The sequence below is a fragment of the Cardiocondyla obscurior genome, linkage group LG09, assembly GCF_019399895.1.
Source record: "Cardiocondyla obscurior isolate alpha-2009 linkage group LG09, Cobs3.1, whole genome shotgun sequence".
Taxonomy (NCBI): Eukaryota; Metazoa; Arthropoda; class Insecta; order Hymenoptera; family Formicidae; genus Cardiocondyla; species Cardiocondyla obscurior.
The window spans coordinates 5,967,137-5,989,974 of record NC_091872.1 but is presented as its reverse complement, the minus strand read 5'-3'; the positions used below and the strand labels follow the sequence as shown (position 1 = coordinate 5,989,974).

Here is a 22,838-nt window from a genome sequence, read left to right as displayed (position 1 = left end):
TCTCTCTCTCTTTCTCTCTTTTTCTCTTTCCCTCTCGGCGTATGGAAATGTTTCCCGTCGTTGGCCGACACTCTTAAATTCAACGCGGAAGCTATAGGCTTTCACGAGTAATTATTACGGAATTAAAATGCAAATGGTGCACGTAGAAAGGGAAGTTTGTATGGAGAGCCCCGCGTCGTGGCGGACATTGTTTACATTACGTTCAATCAAAGCGAATTGACGCGAGGCAGAGATTCACGTCGTGTTTCATATGAATTTTAATTCATAAAAATTTAATAAGCGTTAATGCCGGGGTATATTCTAATTACTCAGCGGATTTCCCATTCGCGGCTCGCTATTAATTGGTCCATTAGCAATATTACATCTTCATATTCTTTCAAGCGTAACAAAATGAAGCAAAGAGGAGTGATTTATCATTGATTTTAGATAAAAAAAAGTTACTCGTGTATCTTTGAAATTTTTATGAAAAACGTACGTATGATTGCGACCCTCTCTTTCTAATTGAGACAATAAAAATTAACGCAATCTTTGCATTATGGTACGAAGATAATCGAAAGAAGTGGAGAAGCCGTGTATTATCGTATTTCGACAATATCAGCACCGCCCGCGAAAAGCATCAATTCGCGTTAGCGTCTTCTTGGGGTGGGAAATGTCTGCCTCTTGCTACAAGAAACGCTCCTCGATGTAATTTCCACGTCATCTTGTTGCACGCAATTTATGCGCGTTCCACCGACCGCTCGCCGCGCAATTTAAATTGGATTGCCGGCGCGGCGCGAAGCGTGAACGCGAATTAATCTCGAGATTAATTAGCGAAAATACATTTAAACGGCCGCTATCCGTCCGCGAGAATGTCGAGCGACGGATGAGACGTGGCGTCGCCGGCTGCACGTCACGTAGCCATGAATAATCCTCTTCATCCGTCTGCCACGCATCACAGAACGAGTGAAACGCCTGGAAGACGCTTGTGCATTTCGAATATTCCGGGCTTACCGTTACAATCTGGCAACCGCAGATTTCATTCGAGAATTCGTAGTGGCGTTTTAAGGAAAATTTACCGCCGGATCTTTACCCGCTGTAAGTTTCCGGCTCGCCTTGATAATTTTTTCTTAAGAATATCGCGGGAAGGAAAAAAAAATTATTTAATTACGTATAAATTTAATTTTTATTTCACACATATATGTACTTCATATAAAATCATACATACGTGCATCGTACGTGCGGTAATGTATTACATACGCGGCGCGTTGAAGTAAACGAGTGAGCCCGGGCCGTAATTACAGCAACGTGAGGAGCTTCGTAAATTTCAGCCAATTATAATGAACCTTTGCGGTTGTAGCGAGACAAAAGTATTCATATGTCGAGTACGATGGATGTAATGCGGTTGCCCAGACAGCTATGCACACACGCTTTCGCACTGCGTGTGCTTTACACTCGGTTTGCAAGCGGCGTAAAATACGGGGAGCGTTGTCTTGTTAAGTTGAACGGAGCGCGAATGTTAACAATTTTCGTGGGGGGAGTATCTGAGGTATGAGACTCCCGATGAAGACCACTTTCTTCCGCACTGATCGCAAATAAGACTCGAAACTTTCGATAAACATAATTATGTATATAATAATGCAAAAAAAAAAAATAAATGGATAGAAGTAAAGTGCCGGGAAGTTTGTAATTACCATAGTTCATTTGAAATGCATATATTGCTCCGGAATGAACGGTCACGTGCACGTTCGTAGATGGATTAAATTCTATCTACAAAATACATAAAGCGGCTTTCAATGAAATGAGCTTTTGGGCAAACGCTGGCGATATCTTGAAACGGGTAAAATGTAATTAATTTATAGTCGCGTGTATCTCTGGGACATTATACGAAACCCGTTGGAAGCGATTGGTATAATAAATTTTCAATATTGATAAATTAGAAATTGGTGTAATCAGTGATATCTTTTTTCAAAATCTTCAGCTTGCTAGGAATTATTAATTCATATCTCCCTGCGTACATTAAACAGTTTAAACTTTTCCGCTGCAAGGTTTGTGCGGTATGATATATCAATGCCAACCTAGCCGCGCGTTTATTAAGTATTCACGACGCCGCCGGGGAAGCGACAAACGGCGCAATTTCATATCTGACGGTGGCGGGCGATCGCGAGCGCGATATCAAAGTAGCGGAATAGTGTTTGAGCGGCGCGGCGCGCGATCTGATTTCGCTGGACCTTTTTCGTCATAACGTGAGACCGACACGTGTACGAATCGGTCGCGCGACGGCTTTACGACGCTCGATGTAAACGACGTCAGTCGTAATCCCAGATGGCCGCGCGAGTGTTCGTGATATTACCTGTGCCGCCCGTAACGCCGTTTAATTGCATTACGGGAGTTTTCATTTCGCGCTGCACACACACACACACACAGAGTCCGTAACAGTCCGTTCTGTTTCCAATCTCTGGCGCGCAGTTTGCGGTTATTAAGCCCGACACTCGGTTCACTATTACTCAAGAGATTTTAATTGCCGCGAGCCTCTAATCGAACACTTTCTCTCGCAAACGACCGGCGCCCCCGCGAAATTTTTGGTCGGTTTAATCGAATTGAAAAGCCGAATCATGTTGGTTGAAAGGAATAAAGTTCGACCTAGAAATACCTTTGTCAGGCGAGCGTGGCAGAAGAAAAATTCGGAGAGCATTTCGAAATCACGTACCGCCACGAAATATTTAAAACTATATTGTCAATATTCCAGCTTGAACACTTTGAAATATCTTGTCGATTCCCAAAGACCTCTGTTTGAAAGGTAATGTCTATTAGATCTATTATCTTCGTTAGTTATATTTATTTTTATATTTATTAATTATGCTGCATGAACATTTTGCATTCAGCAGGCGCACGATAAAGTTTTACTTAGCCGGATTTATTTAAATATTACTAACTCATTTAACGGCATAAACTCACATTTAAAAGCAGGTTTAAATAATAATCTAAATAATACGATTATCATGATTAAAGCAGGTCGTTATTAAAGCAATGATAAAAGCGATTTACGCGGAGACTGTGCGCGTGAGACATTACAAATTCATACATTATATCAGCTCGCACGTAAGCAAAATGTATGATTAAAGTTATACAGTTTAATGAGCGTATTCTATTTTTTTCGAGGATTAACGGTGCTGTGGTTAGTAGAGATTCTTGAATTCATAGCGGGCCGCACAAATCAAGTCATCCACAAATCATGAAACAAACGCGAAATCCGTTTCGAGAAAAAGAAAAAAGAAAAAAAAAAAGGAAAAAAAAAGCGTAATTCCATAAAATGCCAGAGTCACGTCGCGATACAACGTCGCAGGTTGATTTAATGTAACGTTACGCGTGACGTTAATAGCATCGCGCAAATTCGGTAATGAACGCGTTCCGGCACGAAAAGAAATAAAATCATTGCTGAAAAATATGTTGCTGCATTTCGTAAATTTATATTTTTGCTCATATCTTACAAATATTGCATCTGAGTGTTTAAAGCTATTAAAAAAAAAAAAAAAAAGCGGGTAAAGTAATCTGTTGCTATTTTAAAATTTGCGTTTATAATTCACGTAATTAAATATCTTCATTACGTCTTTTAGACTTTTGTGGGTCACAATACATTGTATTATTGTTTCGTTTCTGGTGTTCATGGTTTACATTTCGTACCGAGAGTTCGTAACGATACCCTTAATAACTTCTATGGAGACGGATAGCTACAGAACGACGAATTTAGATTTCCCAGGTATGGTGGGATAAGCCATTTCTCAAAACTTACGTCTACGCACGCGATACGTATATATAAACACTTATTCGAATTTTGATAGTAGCGTAAAACTGAATTTGACTCTTACATTGACAAAGTGCCGCGATAACTTTCAGGAATCGCCATCTGCTCCGTTAACAGGATAAGTCGGCAATCTGCGTCAGGCCTGGCGATTGACATGTGAGCGAAATTCGCATATTAAACTAACGCGGCCTCGCGCTTGTTAAATTAATGCGTTTGCGTGTGCATGAACGATGGCAAGGCGCTGATGCACACGCGGATGCACTTTAGTACTTCGGACGCGTGATTTCGCTCTTTTACGTCGAGCTACATCGATCGCACAATCAATCCTGATCGCTCGTGGGGATTTAGTTTCGCTGGTAGTCGAACCATTTTAATGTATATTATCCCGCGAGTTTCTCCGTGCGCGTTAGAACGGCTACCGCATTTGCCAGCGCGAATTGTAAATATCTGCCCGCAAATATCCCGGCTTGATCGCATGATTTATCTGGAGATTATGTTGATAATAAAGCGGCAGGACAAATGTTTGATAACGTTGACGGTGCTAATATTATATTATGCATCATCATTAATTTATCTAGTTTCTGATATCTGTTGGGTTCTTCGCAAATATTGGATCATCTTTTACGTAGCTTCTTAAAAAATGTATAACGCTGACGTTAAAAGTGGAAATTTCTCGTCGTTTAAATTGACGGAGTGCTATTGATTATTAGCAAGTAATTTTATATTGTTTAAAAAAAAAAAAACACGTTAAATTTCCCTTAAAATCAGTTTCAACTCAAACGTTACAAGACAGTCGCTCGACGAAATACTCGATGCGATCGAGCAGCTAGGCGATCTCTACCCTTCGGATTTTGATACGATTGCAAGTCGTAATGTGGAAATAGATCAACTTTTAACGACTTATTATAAGGGGCCTTACAATATCACAGATATAATGAAAGACGTATGTATGCAAACTTAACTAACTAAACCAAAAAAAAAAAATTGCACCAATTTTATTGTTAAATACTATAATAACAGGAGTTTAAATCCAACTTTCTCTAATTTAAAATGCAAATGTCTCGAAAAGCACGCCCTCGTTATTACTGTCCCGATTTTTTGCCGGTGTTCCCTGCATAAATTTATCTCTGAAATTTTCAGTTTTCCTTTAATTTTGCCGAACAAAAGTTATTAGCGCAAGCGGTTGCTTCGTTTACTTTATTGTTTTCTAAATCGTTGTTAAATAAGTTAATTAAAAAAAAATTATTAAAATTAATTAATACAATTGAATAATATTTGCACAGTACTTTGCGTGTCGACCGCCGCGTTGTTGTTAAAAAAAAAAAAAAAATTGCCCTGCAACTCGTGACAACGCGTGTCTTACGCTTGTATCTTCCAGTTAACGCCGAAATGTACGGTAATACTGTTGAAATGTAAACTGCACGGGTCCTACCGGAACTGCTCGAATCTTTTTGAGTTCCGCAAGACGCAAGACGGATTCTGTTGTACCTTCAATTACGCGCGTGAAAGCGACGACATTCTCGAGTGAGTATTTCGCGCGTTCGTCCGAGATGCATTTCTGGAAAGCGTGCAACGCGCAGTAGTTTAACCGCTTGTTTGACTGGCTTCCACTGCACAGACAGCGCAGTAGTATTCATTTAGCACGGTCAGATGAAACACACTTCTCGAGATTGCTGTTAAATATGACACAAGTTCTTCCATCGTTTATTTTTTATTACTTTTATTATACTACATTTATCTTTGTTACATTTGCTAATATTAAAAACAAAAAAAAAGAGAAAAGAAAAGGAAGAAGAAGGGAAGGAGAATTTATATTATTTTTATTTTTTCAATTAATTATTTTAAATATAATTTTTTCGTAATTATACATTCGCCACTTATAATTGAAAGTAGTACTCGAAATTGATAACAATTGATTTATAATACGAGCTACATACCGTTTTCAATAAATTGCTCACGATGTTTGTCGATTGCATCGCAGGAAAATACTGCCATTTGCTTTAATTCTCTTTGTACACGCGACGCATTATAAAGATTAACTACTGCGACCTAGAAAAGTCATCCGGAATAATTTATGAGTATTCTTTATATCATTAATACGTGAATAAATTTTTTCCCGGACTGAGCACTTTAATACAAAATTATTCTTTTAGTTGAAAAATTTACTATTCTAAATATAAAAGTTATTCATATATTATAATTATATAATATATATAAAGACATAATAATTAAATTGTCGGGAAAATTAAATATAATTACGCATCTCGCAGTATGGCGTACGCAATACAGCCAGATGTACATCAAGTGATGGATCTTGGAATAGAGCGTGGTCTAACAGTCGTAATGGATCCACTTTTGGACGACTATTTCTATTCTATATTGCCCACCGTGGGTTGGAAGGCAAGTAGAAACGGCATTACGTGTTTTTAATAAGTCGAGAAAGCAAAAGAACGATCTCTAATATCCCTTCTACTTCTTGAGAGTTTCATTTCGGTGCCAAAATTACATCTGCCGCAAAGGAAAAGTTATTTATCATGTTTTGCAAAATTAAAATCTAAAGAATCCTTCTTTTTTTTTCTTCTTTTTTTTTAATTAACCAAAAAATAGCTCTGTTTAACCTAGATTCTGAGAAACTTGATAATGCATAATTACATAGAGTGTTTCCAGAATGTTTCTCGCTCAACTTCGTCAGCGCGCCTTGCTTATCAAGGTAATGATATAAGTTTGAATGAATGTAAGAACTTGTATTATTTAAAATAGCGGTAGAGAAAGAAATTGAGTAATCAAGAGAATTTTAACGCAAACGATCAGTAGTTCTGATTAAAACTTAATTTAATTCTGTGAAACCTTAATTATAAATATATTATATTACATTATAATATTACGTTATAAACCGTTACGTGGTCGATTACAAACCCCGTCAGTACGCACACACGCACAGTAAACATTTATCTTAAAAAGGTCAATATGTTACGTGAATTTATTATTTCATAAGGTAAGAATGTACGTCGCGATAAAAATTGCTCGCTCTCTGCCACGTAAAAGTCTAATCTAACATATAATTTAGAAAACGCCTTGCATGAGAATTGCCTGGAAATATCTTCGTCTCGCGAAAACGGGTCATATTCGAGTCGTAACGAGTTGTTACCACGAGTGCTGAATATGAAAAGGGGCTAATCGAGCGAAATGAAGATTTATTCTCGCAATGCTTTATCACACTAAAGTAGCGTTAACGTTCGATTTTGTAGTACGAAGTATCACGAAGTACATATCTGTCTTTCAAACACATTTAACACATAGATAATTAAGAAATAATAATTTTTTACCTTTTTTATTTTTTATTTTTTTTTATTAGCTATCGTCTAATTTAGAAATTTTTACAGTAATGTACACGGTGTATTTTAAATATTATTTATACCATAAACCAGAATTATTTTTAGTAAAAAATTCTTTTTAATAATTTTCTAAATTATTAAAATTATTTTCCAACATATTATTTTAATAATAACTCGAGGAATTAATAAAGGAAAAATACACTCTTACGTGAAAATATATTTAACCGTATCGCGTATACATCAAATCTATCGCTGCGATGGAAGTAATTGGTAGTTGCCTCTCGTGCCGCGAACTTTTTCCACGCTTACCGTGCCATTACAGGCCACCTGTGCTTCATTCGCGCATAGTGCACGGTGATAAAAAGCTCGTGAAAGTCATTAGCGGTATGATATAATCGCGGGTTTCCTTTACTTCGCCATATTTGCGGTGTAGTGTGTACTTTAGGCTGTAGCGGCACTCGGGAAGAACGTGCATTTGAACAAAAACGCGCCGGAAGATTTTATTCTTTCGTCGGGATGCTTTCGTACCGTATATCCTCAGACACGAGATTGACCGAGCTTTTTAAAGGGAAGCCGCAAGGCGCGCGCAGTTATTATTTCATTTATCTATCTCTGAAAGATCACGTAAAGAATCATTAGTTACAATACATAAAATTTTTGCCAAGAGGTTTTAATTTTGAAATTTATCCGCAAACTTCCGTTGGTAGAATATTTTTCTTTAAAACCGATCGGCATCGCGGAAAAGCGGCGAAAATCAAATAACAAACGAAATCTACATAATTTTTTTTTTTTATTGGAACAGAGATTAATTACCTCTTTTATGTTCTTTTATAGATTAGTTAATTTTTCTGTTAAAATCAAGTTTTTTTAATTTTTTTTTGTTCTTTGATAAAACCTCGTGATACTTTGCTTATGAAAATATAGGAAATGTAATAAACACATATGCACACACATACAGATACACGTAGATACAGATAGAAAGCATAGTTGCAATATGGTATTTCACATAAATGTCAGCTGCGTTGTAATTAACTTGTGGAAACAGACCAGCGCATTACACAAATTACGGTGTCCCTTTTTGCAGCGCGACATGAAAAAAAAAGCATGTATTACGCGCGACTCTGCCAAAGCTATGAGTCTCGAATGAACTCGAGTCAAGTAAAACTAAAAAAAAAAGAAATAAAAAAAAAAGAAAAAAAGAACACTGTGCGTACGATGTTTACATCAACAGCGAATGTTTTATAAATTATATTCATATCGAACGTCCAAACGCAGTTCGACCAGCCATTCGACCAACCTGAATAATATCGAAACGAATATTGTGAAGAACTAAATGTTTTTAACGTTTTATCGTTCACCCATTTACAACGCAAGTAATATATCACCGTCACGTTCGTGTAATTTTGTTTTTGGTGTAAACTTTTCGAATAGTTTTGTAATACATGCTTACGCTTTTATAAATTTACAACACTTCGACCAACACAACGCGATTTAAAAGAAATTAAAAACTAAATGATATAATTCACTTACTTTCCTTATTAAATTTTTATTGAAATATTTATTTGTTGCGCTTAAAATTTCTTACCGTTAATTTAATGAAACTCGAAGAAGTCTGAAAGGGAAAGAGGAACGGGAAGAAACGGGAGGGCTCAAGAAAATTAAGGTTTATCGAGTTCACAGGTGCTGGTGTTTAATCCTACCGATTTTCCGGATATGACTAGCGGTGGTGTCACAGAGGTTCTCGCGATGCCTCTCACCGAGACATTCTTGGATGTTTCTGCGACCGCTTTCGTCAGTACTAAAAGCGTCGAGAGTTTTCCCAGAGAGAAGCGCAATTGCATTTTCTCGGATGAAAACAGTCCGATGCGTGGTAGCACGATGTATACTTACAGTGATTGTATCGTTGACTGTAAAATTTATTACATTCAGAAATTTTGCGGATGCAGACCGTTTTTTTACCCACGTCGCGGGCCGAAAGAATGTTAGTAGAAGTTTATCTAAAACCAACGCTTTTTACCTAGTTTCGCTAATTAAAATCAAACGGCAGATATTAGTAACTACTTAAGTGCCTTAAATCAATAATTAAGAAAATAAATAACAAAATAATATTACTTAGAATTAGTAGTAAGATTTAAACGAGCGGTATATATAAGAATCGTATCTTATTGGATAAATCGGGCTTCTTCGAACCTCTGCACCCTCTTACATCCCAGCGATCTCTTCGTTCTATCGCAAAGTCGGTAGGTGTGGGCGGCAATCTGTAAAGGAACGTTGCGCACCGCATTGCGAGGTGTACGCGTTTGCGAGCTTTCTAACGAGGCTTTACCGCGGGTGGCTTAAAGCATTAAAGCGGATCGCGTGAAGCATCGCTCTGTGGGATTAACTTACCGTGGCCGGAAAGCCCTGGCGAAGAAGAGGGACTCGCTGAAAGCGCGCGCGACGCCGAGCACTCTTCTCTCTTTCTTTCTCTCTCTCTCTCCCCCCCCCTCTCTCTCTCTCTTGCTTGCCGTTCCTTTGTTTTAAAACTATCCCGATTACTTTTTTCCCCGCACCGTCGATAGCTCGGGCTCGTTTTTCTCGCGGCTGCTTCTTCCGTTCTCCATATTAATTAACAACACGTGCAACAACGGCCGCGAGACGTATTCTCAGCCTTAAGCTATTCAAAACTTGAGAATGCCTTACATACTTTTATTTATCTATAATAATCTATATCGATTAAAAACAACGTTGTAAAATCTAGGCTAACTTTGTTTTGCGCAATCGTACATTTTGCTATACATTTTAGATTCGTGGCGTATTTGTAACAACCTAGACATGGAGTGCTTGGTTCGTCATAAATGTAAATGTTGCCATTGTGATTTTAACGTAGAAGTAACTTTTTAACATAATAATAACGTTGTTAAAAATAAATTTTCTTTTGCGATATAGCTAAATGGATGATAATTTTTCCTCACGAGGAAACAGGGACTATTTTCCAAGAGAAAAACGCTTTGCATTGCAAAAATTGTTATCCTGCCTGCGATGACGTTTCTTACGACGTATTAAGCTGGAAAAGTTTCATGTCTGTCGGTGGATACAATACCAACTTATTGTAAATATATAGAGTTTTTTTAATCGGTAACAAGCGAAACGTTTGTAAAGAAAGAATGCGATCTTTTGAACGTCGTTCTTTAAAAAGGCGCCGAGATACTTTTGTTGCATAATTTCAGATGGAATTACAATGTTACCAATGAGGGAATATTGCATGTTTATTTCTCGAAATACGGTACGATAAAGTTAAAGCAAGACTTGTCAGTTTACTGGTATGAACTCATGAGTAAGTACAAATTTGCAACACGTTGTTACTGCACTCGAATGAAACCATCAAATTTTTTATCATATACAGAATTCTTTTCACATCTTCTGATAAATAAAAAATTTTTATTGGAGTTCACACAGTAAATATGCACAAAGACATTATAGCCACTTCTTTTTTTATTTTATTATTTTTTTTATTTATGCCTTTATCTTCCGCAAATGCATTAATCGCTTTATTTAATTTTGCGAACAGTCTTGATAATTAAATTTTTTATTAATTAATAGTTGTAAATTTGTAAAATAAATGAGACCGATAAATGTAAAAGGTGTCTAAGAGATACGGTCCCAGTGGAAGTTTTTAATTAAAAGTAGCAATATTTAATGCTTTTCATATCACTTCGCACATCATACTTATAATTAGATCTTTGACGAGACAACTCTGGCTTGCGCGACGTCTGTCTTCACTCTACATAATTACCTCTGCACTGCGGAAAAAGGAATAAATCGTGAAAACTCGTCCTCGCATTTAACATGAATAGTAACGATAAGTAAATCTTTTTTACGGTTGAAGCGAAACGTGAAAGATATCGCGTGTAAGCGATCGTAGAGTAGTGTGCGAGATAAATTTTCCGTTCGTGTCTTCCGCTGGACGCCCGAGGGTTCTCAAAAATGGAATTTTAATATCGGACTGTGTGTAACGTTTCTCCATTGGTTCTTGTGTACGCAAAAGGACACAATAACTCTGGACATAAAGCGTAGGTTCTAGCTGCCGGGTCTTACTTCTCCTTCGCAAATTGCTAAAATAAGAAATATTTTTCCGAGAAACATGAGAAAGTTTACTGGGCTTTCAATCTTCTATAATTCCGACAAGTTTGCTGTAAAATAAAAAAAAAATAAAAAAACGATCTTTTAATATATAGCTAATATGGATTTAAGTCCAGCTCGCACAAAGGTTACAATTTTTTTCATAAACTGCTAATGGAATGTAATTCTATATTAATACAAAGCGGACGGAGGCATTATTAGGTGTGCACGTGTACACGTACGTGCACTTAAACGAACTAGAAAAAAAGATAGTATCGCACATTCGATCTGCAGAGTTGATTAAAGGGTCTCGAGCTCGTAGAGGCTAGAAGGAGAATGGCACGATATCGCTGTAAAAATCCGCTATCTTTTGTTAGCGTAAATCGTCGCTATGCAAGCGTAATGCTTTTTCATGAGTGCACGCTAAAAACCCGCGGCCGTTTCACCAAATCATCTTGTTTTCCTGCACTATCAAGACGCCGTATCGTAAAAATAGTCGTTTTGCAGGCGATATCGGCGGTATATGCGGCGTTTTCATTGGCTTCAGTTTCATCAGCGTGGTCGAGGTTTTGTACTTCTTCGCGCTTACGTTTCGCGATCTACTCCGGAAAACGTCGGCTCTTCATGAAGACAACGACCGCGAAGATGAAATTTCATCAATTCAAATTCAAAACCCGCGGACAATTCATTGGAGAGAACTACATCCGCGGACGTGGCATTCGGCGAAGTTCTCTTCCAATAGACCTAGATATTAATCATCGGAGTGCTAGGCGTCATTTCCTTTATCTTAGAGTATTAAAAAAAATAAAATAAAGTAAAATAAAATAAAATAAATAAATATAAAATGAAAAATATTGTAGTTGATAGTGTTACTTGATAATAATTTCGATTATTGCGCAGCTTGAGAAAAATATTTCAAATATAGCTTCGACTCGATGGTTATTGCATAAAAACGATATCACCGGATAATAAGATGTTATTAATGAGGGAAGTGCTAAATAATGAAGCGGTAGTTGTTTACGGATACGATACGAAGCGGCTATAATGTCCCCTCGCTGTAAGAGCATGAATAGAACACGATAGAAGTAGCTGGGGACATGTAATTAATTTCGCGCCGTAATTATGGTTTTTAACGGATATTTACCAGCGCATGCATTCGAAGCAAAACTTCACGCGGCAACGCCGGGCGTCGAGTCAACTTTGACCTTTAATGAAAATGACTTCGGCGGGATCCGATCCGGGTTTCAATTGACTTTACGAAAATCTAAACCAAACCTTGCAATCAATATTAGCAATTCAATATTACGGCAAATAGATTTAATTGTTTGCGAATTCTGCTTGCCCGGCTACTACCCGGCGCATGTAATTTCGTGTGCACATAAGGCCCGTTTTGCGCAGGCACATTCGAATACTTTGCCACCGCCCGTGTAAGCGTTCAATTGAATTTCCCTTTTTTCTTTTTTTTTTCTTTTTTTCTAGTAAAAGAAATAAACTCAATTAGAGGATCTCGCGTGGATTCGATATGTAAGTAATTCGGGAACGATCGGTAGAAACTAGCCGGAGAGAGAGAGAGCTAGTTACGCGCCAGTTGTGCCGCGAACTTTCACGGGGTTGGGTCGGTCTCGAGGGAGGAAGGACAGAGTTGGGGCAGGCAAATAATATTAACGGGACAGGTACTAAACGCTTCGTGGTGTGAGCTCCGAATGACGACGATCAAAAGCGGGCAACGGAGGAAGAAAAATATGGCTATCACGGTCGCGGGGCCGTGATAATCTTCCGCCAGTCTACCGCATGCACCCGGCTGCGCAAACCGCGCAAGGAGTCAGATTCCACACGGGGGAGGGGGGGAAGATTTATTAACGAAAGCTACACCGCGCACAGCGCTGATATATTATCGATAAAAAAGGAGCGACATGCCTCTGACGCCTCTCTGACAACCCTTTCATTCTTCCCCGGGCCGATCTTCCATTATATTATGGGCTCTCTATTTTAAAATGATATATGCGACTTGATACCAGGTATATTCAACCGATACTTTGACATGAAATATAATCGGCGTTGTGTTTTCGTTGTATCTTACATTAAATATTATGCGAAACTAATATGTTTTATTGGCATGCTCAATTCAATTAGCGATATTACCGAAAGTACATTGTTGTATTGTTCTGCCATACTGAATATACATATAATGAATAATAAATCTTATGGAAATACCATTTTCCTTTAATAAACCACGATTATTTGGTACATAAGTTCATTAATAAGATGCTTTTATTTAAATATAATAATTTTATTACGTTAAATAAAATTTAAAAAAAAACGTACAGGTTTTGAAAATAAATGGCTCGTGGAAAGGCGTGAAAAAATTGAGCGCTTATTAATCGTGAACAGTTCGAAATGCAGCTTTTAACATCTGTAACTTAAAAGCATTTTGCTCTACACCGCATTGAAACAATTATCAGTGATAGTTCCGAGCTTGTTAACCCGGCGGACGATTGCTCGCTTCTACCCCTTGTGTTTATTCTGTTTGCCGCCGGAACGTCGTGAGGTAGTCTCGCGATAGTCTTGACCAGCGCAATTCGAACTTCCCCGCTTTGGACACGTCGAGCAAATATCCGCTCCGACAAACAAAGCGGTACACGCCATGTACATAACTAGAGATAACGATCCTAGGTAGATATTCGGGCAAGGTAGAAATGTCTGATATGCTTTGCGTCCACGCGAGCCGCTTTCTCGTATATGAGCGATTGTTAATGACACACCGTTAATTAATTTTCTAACAGGGAATTTACGACAACCGCCAATTGCGTTTACACTTATCTCATTTCTCTCATTTTTTTTCCATCGACGTTACGCGCATGAAATATATTTTTTTTTACCCTAAACATTATATTACGAGTGTAATTGATTTTTAAATTGATTTTTAATTAAATTACAGAAACAGCATTTTATCTCCTAAATGAAAATATAAACACAAAATTCTTTTGTAATTGCGAAGCAATTTATATTGCATTTAATCGATAAAAAGCTTTTACTCTGTAAACTCGATAGATTTTTTTTTTTTTTTTTAATTGCGATGTATTTTATATTTCACGCGAGTAACGTTACGATTAATACATTTAATCAATTTTGGATTATTTAAACTATCTATACCTATGTTTATAGTTTTTAAAAAATAAAATACAGACAATAGTTTAATTACAGCAAAAAAAAAAAAAATTTGATTTTGATATACAAATGTATTTATCGATATTGATAAGTTTAAAGCGATTTTGCATTAAATCTCTCTCCATGCCACGTCGATACTATGTATGCTCTTTCTCGCTCCTGTTAATTTCGCGTCCGAGGATACGCGAACATAATGCGAATAGACTTCGTGTATCGTGTGGAGTATAGTCGGTAGTCTGTGTCTGGCGGTAGCCAAAGGAGCGTGAAATACGAGGGCTGTGCGTGCACGTTACTGCACCTGCGTATCGCACAAATTATTGCAACAGTATTGTCACGCAGGGATTAAACTTTAGAGCAAAATACCGATCGCCACTATCGTGCATTGTTTTGCTGATTTCTGAAGAAGAAAACGCGTCACGGAAATTTCACGTCCATCCGCTATAAATCTCTTTTTATTCCGTCAACTAGAAAAATAAAATATAAACTTTTTTTTTTTTTAATTTTGAAACAAAAAAAAATAGATTTTCTTCTTTAAAGACTGTCGTGATACATATTCGAGTTTAATTTAAATAACAAAATCATATTTTCCACGCGCACTTTATTTTATTTCTCCCTTCGAGTATGATTAATCTGCGTGAAGACTACTGAATTACAATTTTCACGGAATTTTTGTCACGCGCACGGTCCTCCGCGTAAGATTTATTCTTTTATTCAACGTGATGACTTTCGAGAGGTCGTTAAACTGACCCACGAACTAGAGGAAAGAGTTTCGAAGGGAAAGGGCCGTTTTTTTATCCTCCTTCCCCCAGTGATTTCGTGAACTCCGCAGTTTCCCGTTTCACTAACGCGGCGAAACGGACGCGTGTACGTGTTCGCGTTGGAAGGAACGGATGGCCGGCGGTCCGGTCGTCGATATCTATGTCGAGCCGGACCCCGAGGCGTGGGGCTGCGGTTTCCCGGGCCGTCAAAACAAAGTAATTTGTCTGCGGATCCGACGTGCGGATCCGCCGTCTCACGTCACCGCGTGCACATGGCCCGGGCCTCGTTACAAATCGCCGGGCAATCGTCAGTCAGGTTCGACGGTTCCACTTCGTGTCCTCGGATTCCCAATGTGCCGCAGCTGTGCCAGTCGATCGCGGAAATTTCGTGGGATCGATCCCGCACCCTACCGCCCGGGGACGCCGGTAAATAATTGCGCTCCTAACTCCGACGTGCCGCCTAAAGGACGAAGTTCACCGGTCGAGCTAATTTCTTAGCTTTCGAGCGCGATTGTTGAGTCGTCTCGCCCTCGCTTTTTCTGCACCGGAGTCCTCGAATGCTCGTCATTCCGCGGAAATATTTGCTGTTTGTATAATAATATTTAATAATTCGACGCTTTTTTTTTAATAAACCCCCTGCATAATTTTCTATATATTTAAATAAGCACTTGTTCATATAGCCGAAAGAAATCTGTGCATTTATGCGGAAAAAGAGCGTTGGAAGATTCAAGATTCAATTCATTGTCAAATGTATTATTTCCGCGAAGCCCGGGAGAGCATAATCCACTTATACTTCGCAGTAATCGCTTCGCGATTATGAACGGCTTTGTATCGCAGGTGTTTAATATTTCCCAAGATTTTAAGTGGCCGATAATGGCGCGCTCTCGAGCGACTGTCGCGGTATTATCGAATTATACGAAACATATCGTTCTCTTCTTGCTATCTCGCCGAGGAGTTCGGGCTTATTCGTCGTGTTCGCCTTCGCACTGATCGAGCGCAAATTCCCAGACATCAAAGCTCGCCGATTCGGAATCCGACGTCGTTTTCCCTAAAGTTCCAGTCCGTAAGGAGGAAATGAATAGATGAGGGCGGGCGGTGAATGAATAGGAAGAGACGTCGGTCTCAACATTGTTTGCGCGGCTTTGCCTCCGGCTCGCCTCCGAGAGGCACGTCGCTATCGGAACTGCGGAAATTCAGGCAGAGGAGAGTCAGAAAAACGCAAATAAAATATCAGGAGACTCCATATGCGTGCGATAAATTTCGCATTCATGGGGTCCGTCGAAAAAAGGGGGAGTCTTCACATTAACGACGTTTCTTGAAGAATTCAGCATATTTTTCTTGACGAAAATGTCACAGACGTCTAGAGCGATGATCGTAGTTTGCGTCGTAGCGCTTCAGCGATGTTTTTCTTTTTATTTTTTACCGGAAATGGACCAGTCCGGTCGGTGGAATCGTAAAACCGTTAGCCCTCCCCGTGCTTTTTCGATTTTCCCGTTTTTCATCTTGTTCTTTCTCTCGCTTCGTCTGGTATCTGTTTCATTTCGTTCCGCTCGTTCCCTCTTCCAGACAAGCTCCACGTCCCTACGTACGGTTTCCTCTCATTTCGCAGCTGCGCTCGCTTTGAGCTCTCCGTCTCGTAACACTTTACTGTTGCCAATCCTTTAGTTTCGGAATCGCGCGCTTCGTCTCGCTGGGTTCTACGATGAGCGCCGGCTCGTATATTCCGATCACATTCTATCTGTTACCTTGAATTTTATAGATATGAAGGAACAGTCTTGTACCTTCGTGTAAGAACGACGACGAATCTCGAATACGAATCCTTAAAAACTTTGAAAGAATCGTCGAATAAAAATACTTAGAGAGAAAAGGTTTATGGTACTCTTTCCTTTAGTTGGTATTTATGTACAAAAAAAAACCATTTTATTGCGAAATTAATTAAAGGTATCTCTGTGTCGCAATCGTCAAGGTAATTCGAAAACTATGGTCGATAGTACAGCCGTTGTAAAATATATAAAAAAATGACGTGTTAATCGGCAAGTGTAATAAATGTAAGATTACACTAACGTGTGAAATCACGTAAACTTTTTTTTTTAATTTAACGACGAAAATTTGTTCTACAATTTGCGAAGCTCATCGAAGTTACATTGCTGGAATACTCGTACGTCTCTTCAACGAAATTGTTGGTTATAATTTACTATTGTTGTACGTATGGCTCTTTATATTTGCTTGAGTAAGTCGGAATGCAATTTCGCTCGATGTGCTTTAAAGAATTATAAACCAGCAGTCGGCGCGACATATACGCGCACACGTACACACGCCCGTAGACGTAAAATTACATTTACGCAACAAACATAGAGGAACTTTTGCCGTACGGTGGCACCCTTTTGTTTCGGCAATGGGAATTAGCTTCGCCCACGGCGAAACGATAGGCGACCGTATCCAGACGGATTCTGAAATCTCATTCCCGTAGCACCAGGTGGAAGGCATTTAAATTTTATTTCTCCCGCGATACGAACTGGACAATGGTCACATTCGGATATGAAAATCTTGCGAGGGATGTGACAGGCGGTCTTTTCCGTAACGTGTCTCGACGTACGCGTGGTATTATGACATTTCCAAAACGGATGTAATCTATTCGTTTCGTTTCGCTGCCGAGACATTTTCGCATATTCGAATCCGCGCGTTGTTACATATGGATGACGTCGAGATACGCGGTAACTTAAAAAAAAAGGAACTCAATTTCCCCGCGAGATAACTGGGTTTTTGAGTGGAAATTTAAATTTTTATTCCGATGTAATTTGAGTCTGTTGTTATTTTATTATAAGCAGAATAGCAAGGGAAAGAGTTAATCTCAAATCAAAAATAGTTTTTTACCGATAAGCAAAGCGCATATTAATTGAAATATGCAAATTTTAAATTTATATTACTAGACGCTACAAAACTAGCGCGTCATTTATTTTCGCCTTTTTTACGTTAAAGAATATTTCATAGTTTTTAACAACGAACTATGCTGCATGTGTTTTACATGGTTTTTAATCTCTCGTTTTTTATTTAATTAAAATTTAATTTAAATATACATTCGGACATTAATTATATTAATTGTTTAAGAATAATACTATAAATGATTACTATAATCGACGAACACCGCGACGTGTTCATCGGTTATAAATTCGTGATACATTAAATTGAATCGGCATAATATTCAATATAATATTCAAGATAATGTTTCGTGTATATATTCTTTTTTAACGCGTTAAATCAGGTATCGGTGATGATAAAAAAGTCAGGTAATTTAGCGTAGGCCTGCGAAAAAAATATCTTTATTTCTGCTGCATATCTTAGAACTCAAGGCTCGAGCTATTCACACGTGCATCGAAAGATAGATATGGCTTTTGCGACAGCGTACATGACTTCCCTCTGCTCTATCCCCTCCCTCGGCCGCCGTGAACGGGAGTAGTAGTGGGGCGCGTTCACACAGTCCTCGGCGGTCGGCGCTCCGCGGTACACACACTACGCACATCGTAGGAGACTCGACACGTATCACGGCTAGGTCGCGAGTATTTTATACACCGTGTTTTTCTTTGGGTGTCTTGCGTTGAGATAAGAGCATTGCGAATGGGTCGAGTCGGTCGAGTGTGACGAACGTGGCCAGCTAGGCCAGCGGCGCGGAATAGGTGGCAAGCAAAGTCCACGCGGATACTCATCACGTTGCTCGTCGCGCAGTACAATGACCTCTAGTCGAACACGTGCTTACAGCTTATCGCAGCCGGCGGATCCGGCAGTCGAGCGCGTGTTAAAGTAGGTCTGTGCGTAGTAGGCTAGTACGCGGCGAAAAACACTTAGTTAACGCAAAGATCTCGTCGCGGTAGCTAAAAGGGAATATTCAAACAATGTTTTATATAATGTTAATAAAGTAAAATTTTGTTTTATCTTGTTTCAGACAAACGTTTAGCGAAAAATTCAAGTAAAGTAAGTGTCATTTCGTAGTTGCGCGAAATATTTATTTCGATAAATAGTTTAATTAATTTTCGCGATTAAATTCACCCGGTCGCGGTTTCGCGAGTGTCTAGTGCGCGGAAGGAGGACTCGTCACGTCCCATCTGAGAGGAGGAGGAGGCCTCGGGGAGGCTCTTGCTTCAGCGGAGCAACGTATGGGTAAGAATCACTTTTAATTGCATAGCATTAAAAGTTTTAGTTATTTATCGCGCTCGCTTTGTCGTTTTGCTATTAATTAAAAATAATGGAATTTAATAATTAGTAGAGAAAAATGTTAAATTTTACAAAAGCTTAATTTCTTAGAAATCTTTCTTTTAATTAATAATAGATAAATTTGTTTTTAATTATACAATTTGAAAACTTATTAGAGTCACGCAAAAAAATGTTTTTTAAATAGTGAACAGTATGTTGAACGTTTCTTTATAAATTTTTTATTATATATGTTACAGATCGTCGTCGTGTAAACTCCGCTGCTGCGCATCGAATTGGTGAGTCAGAAACATTTTTTATTGTACTAACACTATGAGGAATTCTATATTCCTCGCTAAAAAATTATATTGCGGTAAAAAAAAGAAAATAATAAAATTAATCCCTCAACGTGTAATAAAAAATATAAATTAATATATTAATAAATAAAAATTTGTGTGGTGGGTAATAAATTCAGCAACTATACATTTTACACATTTGCTGATCATATAACTTGTCGTTTTATTAACACAACTTGGTACTCTGAGAAATTGGAGTATCCTCGTTGTCGTTTTAATAAATATACAAACTGTAGCCAATTCGTCGACCGTTGTCTCAAGAGTTTCGTTTAGTAGTCGCGTGAATTTTGTTATGCGAAGTTTAGGCTCTATCATTTTTAGAATTCTTTTTGCACAGTTACGAAATTACGTTGTCGTTCAATCGCGTTTCGTTTCCCATTTAAACGTTATACATGATATTTAGTCGATAAGGGCGTTTCCTCTCAGGAAAAGAGGCACGAAACGCGTCAGAAAAGAATATGGAACCTTTTCCCGAATTTACGACGATGGGGTGGGAAAGGAAATTGTGCTCGCGCGAATGGAGCATTGCTTGTCGATCTTATCGTTTCTCCGCCACTATTCTTCATCTGTCGCGAACCGAAATTACTGTCTGGCGTCCCGATTCCGTTTGATTCCCGAATTTACAATAGGCCCCCTCGTTTCTAAACGCGAGACACGCCCGTACGAATTCGATGACGATGAGTCGTTGTAGGCGACGACGTTCGCTCAGCAATCGGCGCATCGACGAGATTTGCGTCGGATAGTAACTGAAGGGAATTTCTGGATGGCATTAGACGGTGCTGATTAGATAAGGACGAGAACATGACGTCGGTGCGCGATTCGGGATAAGAAAGCCCGCGCGGTGGAAGGGCGAGAACTATGCGGCGTAAGTGCACTCTGAACACGTCAACGCCCTTATGAGCGAACCGTACTAATTTTCCGGGATTTGCTTCTCATCGGAAATTTCGCTTCCTCGACTTAGCCGCGAAATAGCTTTACACGTCTTATCGGCTGATTCCAGACACGTTTTCTAATCTGAGAGCGAGAATTCGGCGGCGATCCGCCCGACGTGCACATTCTCGTCGCATGTTAGAGCAAGCAAGCGGCGGAAACGGAGAACAAAAGGCAAATGCAAAATGTAAATGCAAATTTAATACGATTTCATACCGCTTCAAAATAACATTTGACACTATAAACCGACGGAATAAAGTTTTATAAACCATGTAACGTGCTTTTTATATGTATATTTGACAAAGCGTTCCAAGTTTTCTTTCGTAAAAATTTTATTAATGCATTTTATTATTTTTTTTTTTTTTTGGCTTTGAGACATAAGAATACAAAATTGTTAGCAAATTTTTTGCTGTAAAATAATCCGACATTTGTATAAAGGGAATATATAAATTCTACGCCAAGGCATGTAAAGTAATCCGTCTGTCGCGAATAAATTTTGAAAATTGCCTGAGCCGAGAACTTTGGTATAATCGAGTTAAAGTTTCGAGCCTGTGCTACGTTTCTTTTTTTTTTTAATTTTTTTTTCTCCGTCACGAGTTTAACTCATCGCCAACTATTTTCAGACAGCTCGGCTCGCACACTTTGCGTGTACTCGTTCCGATCGAAATCGATTTCCGAAATCGAGTCGAGCCAAGCCGTCAAAGGGTTCTCTCTTGGAACTCGGTTTGGTTTAAAAAAAAAAAGAGAAAAAAAAAAGAGAACGGCGGCGCTTGAAAAATTGCAAGTTGAAAAAGTTACAAAGGCGAAAGCATTGCGAGCGAACTACTTAGAAATAATGGTCAGAGAGTTTTCTGAGAGCACTTGAATTGAACACGGAATCGTCGAACATTTTCTGCATCTTGAAACAAAGATTTAGAATGTGTGGAACACAAATAAAACGGTCGATCGCTGATAAGATTATTATAACAAATTGACTTAAAATTAAAAAATTATTTATTATTTATTATATTTTATTATTACACTTTTTTTTTATTTTATACAACCGTTAACATTTAGATATATTGCGATTTTCTGATCAAACACTACGCATTGCAAATACTGAAATGTGAATCACGTAACACGTTCGCGTAGTCGAATCATATCGAGCGTCGTTTCATCAATTTTTCGAAATGCGGTTTCGATACATCTGTCGTTAATCTTCTTCGGTTTTGATCGTGATGTTTAATGTGGCATATGAATCACTCGCGGAACAAGCAATTTTTTGAGAGAGTAACGATTAATTATTCCGTTATATTCACCGGTCGTATTTTTTAGCGGATCGCTAATTACTTACCTCACCTATACTTCAGCATCTATTAGGAAACTTGGGTGTTCGGAACTTGGGGAAAGTTTCCAAGCTAATCTTTCGATGTTGCTTGTATAATTGTTATCCGCCGGCTAAACTTGCACTTCATTACTTAGAATTACTTGATGTATCGTGTGAAGTGTAAAAGAAAAATACGAAGTTTATTCACTAGTTACAAATTTGTTAAAGTTTTTTTTTTTTTTTTTTGTTGAAGTTAATAAGTAATACTGTACGAGTAAACGTTTCTTTTTGGTCTTTTTTCACTTTCGACTTTTCTCGTCTCGCGCCGTCGTTGCGGAACAAATCTGGACCTTCGTCATTTAATATTATGCCGTGTTCCAAAAAAAAAAAAAAAAAAAAAAAAAGAGGAAAGAGAATGAACGAAATCTCGCGGTGTCCCTACACGCGCGCTACGTTTTCGTTGCTAGCCCAGGCCCTGTTCTCTTTCACCCGCGGTGACGCAATATGATATACGAGCGTTTCATGTTCACCAGGGAAAAGAATGCAGAGTGATCGATGGTATAATTAATTCGGCCGCGGTGGAATCACACGGTGTACGATCGGCCGACAGGTATCGATTCCAGGCTGACAAATCTCTTTCGCGACGTCCGAGTGTTAAGTATTAATATCACTCGTTATCTGACCGGGCAACTTTGACACCGACCGCAAACTCGCAATCGAGGGACAATACTTCACGAGGCGGTAATTAATTGTGTACTTTCTGCGAAATTAATTTTTTAGACGGACCGTTCGACGAAATAGTAAAAAAATACGTCGTATATAAATTTTAATATAAGTCACGTCGAAAAAATCAACTTATTATCAAATAAATTTTTATTGACTCAATCTACTCTTTCGCGCTTCAAATGAACATGAACA

At 38.5% G+C, this 22,838-nt stretch overlaps 2 protein-coding genes and 1 long non-coding RNA gene across 3 annotated transcripts in view; all 3 read left to right on the top strand.

Annotated features, from left to right (window-relative positions):
- Window positions 1–19,879, top strand: part of LOC139105418 (uncharacterized) — a 33,837-nt gene extending 13,958 nt beyond the window's left edge. Inside the window, exons 5-6 of the long non-coding RNA XR_011546183.1 lie at window positions 19,084–19,298; window positions 19,589–19,879. This is a non-coding gene — a long non-coding RNA (uncharacterized lncRNA). The remainder of the gene's footprint in view (window positions 1–19,083; window positions 19,299–19,588) is intronic.
- Window positions 1,181–10,049, top strand: LOC139105359 (sodium channel protein Nach-like). Its single transcript, XM_070661412.1, has 7 exons — window positions 1,181–2,776; window positions 3,594–3,736; window positions 3,874–3,937; window positions 4,550–4,724; window positions 5,160–5,305; window positions 6,052–6,181; window positions 8,797–10,049. Exons 1-7 carry the CDS (start codon window positions 2,592–2,594, stop codon window positions 9,100–9,102), a joined length of 1,149 nt encoding a protein of 382 aa, XP_070517513.1. The 5' UTR covers window positions 1,181–2,591; the 3' UTR covers window positions 9,103–10,049.
- On the top strand, window positions 9,931–13,235 carry LOC139105584 (degenerin del-1-like). The gene is made up of 3 exons (XM_070661772.1): window positions 9,931–9,955; window positions 10,295–10,432; window positions 11,725–13,235. The coding sequence occupies exons 1-3, from the start codon at window positions 9,931–9,933 to the stop codon at window positions 11,970–11,972; spliced, it is 411 nt and encodes a 136-aa protein (XP_070517873.1). The 3' UTR covers window positions 11,973–13,235.
- Window positions 19,880–22,838: the final 2,959 nt, after the last annotated feature.

Excerpts from the sequence above, each read along its gene's own strand:
- LOC139105359 (XM_070661412.1), top strand. The coding sequence starts at position 2,592 with ATGTTGGTTGAAAGGAATAAAGTTCGACCTAGAAATACCTTTGTCAGG. Across the intron at positions 3,737-3,873 it reads GACGAATTTAGATTTCCCAG|GAATCGCCATCTGCTCCGTT; the intron begins GTATGGTGGGAT and ends GATAACTTTCAG. Across the intron at positions 6,182-8,796 it reads TGCCCACCGTGGGTTGGAAG|GTGCTGGTGTTTAATCCTAC; the intron begins GCAAGTAGAAAC and ends TCGAGTTCACAG.
- LOC139105584 (XM_070661772.1), top strand. The coding sequence starts at position 9,931 with ATGGAGTGCTTGGTTCGTCATAAAT. Across the intron at positions 9,956-10,294 it reads GTGCTTGGTTCGTCATAAAT|GCGCCGAGATACTTTTGTTG; the intron begins GTAAATGTTGCC and ends TTCTTTAAAAAG. Across the intron at positions 10,433-11,724 it reads TTACTGGTATGAACTCATGA|GCGATATCGGCGGTATATGC; the intron begins GTAAGTACAAAT and ends GTCGTTTTGCAG.